This window comes from Talpa europaea (genome assembly GCF_964194135.1).
Source record: "Talpa europaea genome assembly, chromosome: 8".
Classification (NCBI taxonomy): domain Eukaryota; kingdom Metazoa; phylum Chordata; class Mammalia; order Eulipotyphla; family Talpidae; genus Talpa; species Talpa europaea.
This window is the reverse complement of record NC_140075.1, coordinates 37,499,590-37,505,589: the sequence shown is the minus strand read 5'-3', so window position 1 is coordinate 37,505,589 and position 6,000 is coordinate 37,499,590. Positions and strand designations below refer to the sequence as shown.

The following is a 6,000-nucleotide window of genomic DNA, read 5'->3' as shown; positions in this document are numbered from 1 at the left end:
GTCCCGGCCCGCCACCCCTCCCCTCCCCTCCCCCACCCCACCCCCACCCCCACCCCCACCCCCACCCCCACCCCCACCCCCACCCCCACCCCCACCCCCACCCCCACCCCCAGCCCGCGCCCGCTCCCAGCCGCCCAGCCCGGCTGGTTCTCGCGAGATCCGGGCCGCCGAGCGCTCGGGGCCTTTTCAAATCGGGATCCGTTACCGCTCCCCGGCGCCGCCATTGTCGCGCGCGGAGCCCCTCGGCGGAGCGGCGCAGGCGGAGGCCGCGGCGGGGATGGCGGACGCCGACAAGCCCGAGGCGGCCGGGGCCGCCGGCGACGACAGCCCGCGCCCGCAGCCCGCGGAGCCGCCGGCCGAGCCTCGGCGGGAGCCGCCGCCGCCGGAGCCGGAGAAGCAGCCGCCGCCGCGCAGCAGCAGCTCCAACGGCGTGAAAATGTATTGTCCCGGGCCCGGGCCCGGCGGGGCGGGCTGGCGGGCGGGCGGGGGGGGCGCGGGCCGGGCGGGGCCGGGCCGGGCCTGGCCGGGGGGTGGGGGCCGCCCCGAGCCGCGGCGGCCGCGGGAGCAGGTGCAGCCCCGGGCCCCGAGCCGCGGCGCCGCCACGACTTCTGGCCCGGGACCGCGGGGCCCCCCCCACTCTGCTCTGCCCGGGGCCGGGGCGCCTCTGAGGAGAGCCCTGCGGGCGCCACGGTGCGCAGGGGAGTCGCCCCCATTTTCCAGGCCATTAGTTAGTGTTCATCACTAGGGCGTCACTAGGGATGACATCATCGGCTTTTCCTGCGAACCCCGGGGAGAGCCTCCCCCCTCCACCGCACCCCCAGTTTCCCTGCCTCGTCCTGAGCTCTACCTGTCCGTGTGTTTTTTTTTGCGGTTTTCTGGCGTGTGTGTGTTCATTTCCCCCGGCCCGGAGGAAGTTGAATAATGTGCTGTGGGAGTCTGGACTCCTTTGTAAGCCCCTGGAATCGAGGAGAGGTGTTTTTAAGACGAGAAACCCGGCCTGGTGCCTTCTTTGCCCCCCCCCCACCCCATGTTTATCAACCTTGCAGGCTATTTACAGTATACTCTGTGTGATGGTAGAGTCTTACTTGGGTGTAATGGTGTGTGTGTGTATATATATATATATATATATAAAATATATATAATATATAATATATAATGACTTTTTTTGTAAATGGAAGGCTTTCCGCTACTTTTAAGGTTGCAGCTGTCATCAGTGCTTATAAAGAATATAAGTGAATCAAATCCATCATTCCTGGTTCTAAGGGAATGATATGCTTGCCTTTGTTCTCGTTATCATTGGGGGGGTAGGAAATCAAGCATTTCTCATGGGGTCAGCTCTCACCTCAATAAAATTGAAGTTGAGCACATTTTAAAATAGTTTAGTGGAAACTTCTTTTTCCTGATATGCCTCCTAGTAGAAAGCAGTGAAAATATACTCTAAAATAAGGCAGATGTTATGTTGAGGGTTTTTTTTTTTTTTTTTGGTGGGTGGGGGGCGTTGGTTGGTAAAAATGTTTGAAACAGTGTGGTGAGACCTGGAACAGTCTGTGTAAGGGCTGTTGGCTGGTAAGATTTGGGAGCTCTCCCAGCTAGGTTAGGACACTTGCTCTCAATTGTGTTTGGATAGGATCTGCAGCATCTTCTATTCAAAATAGAAGTACAGGTGGAAGAGATTTATCCTCAGTAGAGTTTGTTTGACTCTGTGGAAAGTGGTGCCCCACAGTAACTGAGAAACTGAAAAGTGAGCACAGCACTTTCTACTGTGCCTTCCAAAACGTTTACTTTCAGTGATTTAGCATTACACGTATGAGTGAAATCCAACAGAGAAGGAATCTTAATACGGTTGCTTTTTGTTTTCTATCTAAACATGGACCTGTCACCCTTTTCTCCTGAACAAAAAAGTATGGCCTTGAATTACACAGAGAAGCCTTACTATACTTGGGTATAATTAGTGAGAAAGCACTGGTACAGGTAAAGCTGGTAACTAAACCTTCAGCTCTAAAAGTCTAATCTCTTAAAGCATCATGGTGGTGTAGCTGGACTGGAAGGGACATAGATGGGAAAACAAGCACTTTCACTTCTAATTGGGAAAGGAAAATAAAAGGTGAAGAAATAAAGGAATGTTACTAAGTAAATACAAATGTGGATTCCCTTCATATCACTTATACTTCATCTTTCTCCCTTTCTCTTTTCCCAGAAACTATCTGGGAAAAGAGACCACTTTACATCCAGTACAGTTCTTGTTCTGCCTATCATAGCGTGGTTCAGCATGGGTCACTCGGTTGAACAAGTGGGGACCTTTTCTTATATCAACCCAGCATTTCTTTTTTTAACTCTGTAAACCAACGGGAATAGTTAATAACCCAGCACATAAACCTTGAATTGGTTACTGTGTATTTTTAATGATAGGAATTCAACAAGATGTTAAAATTCCCAAATACTGCTTTAAAATAGAGTGCCACTTGTCATTAAGATTGAAATGACTTTTGCAGAGGTTAATCCATAGTTAATCACTGAGGAGGGAGACCACTGAATCTTACTCATCTTTATACTTAGGAGACCTGCTAAATATTTAAGAAATTCACAAGTGAACTTTTCTGATCTATTAAACTTATATACAGAGAATGTAGTTTACATGTTCACGTCGTTTGACAAGAAATTAAGGAGTGGCTAGCACTAGTCTTTTTCTTTATTCCAAAATGGCATACTAGTTCTTCTTTTGAGCGAATAACAAAAACAGCAGTATTGTTATTTCTTTATTATTCAAGTGTATGTGATAAAATAACACCTTGGAGTATATGGAGAACTACATTAGGATATTTGTGGGTACTTAACATAAAATATTAAGCATTGGAACAAGGAGTAGAGAATGGAACTGGCCTTAATTTTGGATCTCATACTATTGCATTATTCTTAAGTCACATTAAAACGTATTTCTTTATTTAATGTTGGATAATTGATTTTTCAGAAATGTGTTGTAATTTGAGTAGGTATAATTCAGTTACAATAGATATCATTTTTTGTGACTTAGAATAATTAGTCTTTATTTCAAGTACATTAAAATGGGAGTCAGCCTAAAAGAAATATTACATGGAATTCCGAATAGTCTTTTTTATATAGCATCATTTCCCTAAGAGTTTTCACATGTTTTTGCTCTCTCTTCATAGTGTATTTTTGACAAGAGAACATATTCAGATATTGACTGGTCAATTATAGCTCATATTCTTAGTAATTAAATCATATCTCTAGACTAATCTGCCTTCCATAGATAATTTATGCATTGTAAGATGAGCAATTTGGCATTATCTTTAAAATGCCACTAAGTGGGGAAACTTGAAGAAATTGCTCTTTTCTGTTGTTCTTCAAATCAATATTTAAAACAGGGTGGTTTTTAATAAAATCGTCAGATTGATGCTTAGAACATACCTGTAAGAGTAGAAGAACAGTGTGTTCAGAACTTTGTGCAATTTTCATGTTTGGTTTCTTCCCTGCTGAAAATAATCAGCAGGGATGGGTATTTAACTACAGATCATGTAGTTAATCTGCTCACCTGAATAGAGACTTAGTTATTTTAAAATTAGTTACTGAATTGACGCTAATATGTAAATGGGCTTTTTTGAGGACTAAAAAGAAGGGTTTGTTCTTGTATCTGCTGTACCCAGAAACAAAGAAAAGGCATCTGTCTTTTGGCTGCTTGCTGCCACTTTCAAAAGTGCCCACTCTGTTTAGGCAGGTAGAGAGTTATACAGTTGAGACGATCCCTTCAGGCTGTGCCATTTCTGATGAGGCAAGAGTTTGATCAATAAGGTAGTCCCTGTCAGGGTTTGAAAAGGTAGTAAAAACAAGTTTGATGTGATGTCTCTTCCTTGATTTTTAGCAGTTTTTCCGATAGACACCAGCACTGTCTGTCCTGGGATGAGTATGGGTTCCTAATTGACGGTGTATTCATTCAAAATTTAATATTTTCTGAGTATATGTTATATGCAGTCACCATGCTAGATCTTGCTGACAGGAAAGAGAAGACAGTTTTTGTTGTCACAGAGTTTTAGATAGTACATTATGACTGTTGTTAACTGCTCAGAAAAGTAGTATCTAAAAAGTCAAGGAACAAGTGACTAAAATAAGAGGGTATGAGAGTAACTACAGTGTGTAGATTCCCACTATGCTTGACTTAGAAGACAATTTAGAGCCTGGGTTATGAAGCCTGGTTTATTGTCAGAATACTCCAGGAAGTTTTAAAAGATTGATTCCTGGATGTCATGCCCAGAGAGTTTTACTAGTTATGCATGTGAAAAATTGCTTTTAAGTTTTAGTTTTAAATTTACTACTAGCGTAATGATTTAAAAGAAATCTGTTGCTCCTTATTTTGTTTAAAATATTCCTTTTGAAAATTGCACTGTACAAATTCAGATTTTTGTAAGATTTACTGTAAGGGTAAACTTAACATCTTACGGACATTGGTGGATAGCATCATTTAGTTGCAGTGTGATTGTACTCTTCAACAGTTTTCCAGTTTGGAGTTTCTAGAAAACAGATTTACAGAATTTGCATTTAAGTACTTTACTTCTTTTGCCCCACTGCTCCATTATAGGTAACAATACCAATACAAATAGCCTAATTCTGTGAAGTCCCCTGTCCCTAGTTTATAAGTAATATACAGAAAATATTTAGCTTGAAAATACTAGAATACCATATCAGTTTTCTAATGTTCATCCAAATTAAGATTAGAAAATATGCATGAGTCATATGGGAATATGTACATATATAGATAGACATAACCATGTATTTTGATAATGATTTTAAGTAATAGAGGAGAAAAATTCTGGGAAGAAACCGTTAACCTTTAAGAAATGAACTTTTCAGGGTATTTTGTATACGTTTTTATGGAATTCTGAATGAGGCCCAGAGTTAATTCTCCATTAAGGGTGTCACCATTTCATAGACTAGGCATGAAATCACCCTCCCCTCCCCTTGTTAGATTCTTATAACATTTATTAACTAGTATAATGGAACAATTTGGGTGATTATTTGATACTGTACCTCTTTAACTTGGGAAAAATGAGGACTTGTTAATGAGCACTGATATACTCAAAGCCATGTTTTGATATGGCATTGGGTAATTTCAGAGCCATCAGACTGACTCTCCAGCTGCTTTTCTGAGGTCAAACCTAGTGTAAAGTTTTGTGACCTAAAGTGATAAATATTTTATATTTAATATAGATTTCTATTATTAGAAGCATGACTGAGGTTTTTTTGTTGTTGTTTGCTTTTTTTAAATCATAGGGAGAATGATGAATCAGTAAAAGAAGAAAAATCTGAATTGAAAGAAAAATCTACAGGAAATAAGAAAACCAATAGATTTCATCCTTATTCAAAAGACAAGAATTCAGGCACTGGAGAAAAGAAGGGTCCAAATCGTAACAGAGTTTTTATTAGCAACATCCCATATGACATGAAATGGCAAGCTATTAAAGACCTAATGAGAGAAAAAGGTAACCATCTCTCATGAACCCATTGTTGGATTATTTTCGTATAGGTGGGGGAGGGAACTAAACTAAGCAAACTTTTTTTATTCCTTAGAGCCACAGACTCAAAAAAATTGCTTTTTGTGTATTTCTTGACACATGAATTAATCTTTTCCTCTACACAATTTCATTACAAGATAGTATGGATAAATGAAGTTTTTTTTTTTTTTTTTGCCATTCTATTGGAATAGTAGCGAGCCAGTATATGCATGCCACCAAGAATTTTGTTAAAGTGATTGCTTTGTCTAGTTGATGTTTTTATAGAATTTTAAAGGACTGTTGCACTAGTTAAGCAATACATTTAGCTTGTTAAAGTATGAATAATAAGGTCTGATTATATTTTTTTTTCCAAAAGCTGTTTTGTTATTATCTTGGTGGAGTCTGGATCTGGCTGTGGAATTCATTTTGTTTGCATTGTCATGACTGCTATGATGCTGTCTCTGCAGTTCTATATTAAAATTGTGTTACTGCTGTC

At 41.1% G+C, this 6,000-nt stretch overlaps 1 protein-coding gene across 4 annotated transcripts in view; it reads left to right on the top strand.

Annotated features, from left to right (window-relative positions):
* Positions 1-277: 277 nt before the first annotated feature.
* The window catches only part of MYEF2 (myelin expression factor 2), a gene marked incomplete at both ends in the record, with an annotated part of 28,894 nt that continues 23,171 nt past the window's right edge, over positions 278-6,000 (top strand). For all 4 annotated transcript variants that reach the window (XM_084239898.1, XM_084239896.1, XM_084239897.1 and 1 more), the window contains 2 exons: positions 278-438; positions 5,284-5,492. In XM_084239898.1, the coding sequence (XP_084096024.1) occupies positions 278-438; positions 5,284-5,492 (370 nt within the window). The remainder of the gene's footprint in view (positions 439-5,283; positions 5,493-6,000) is intronic.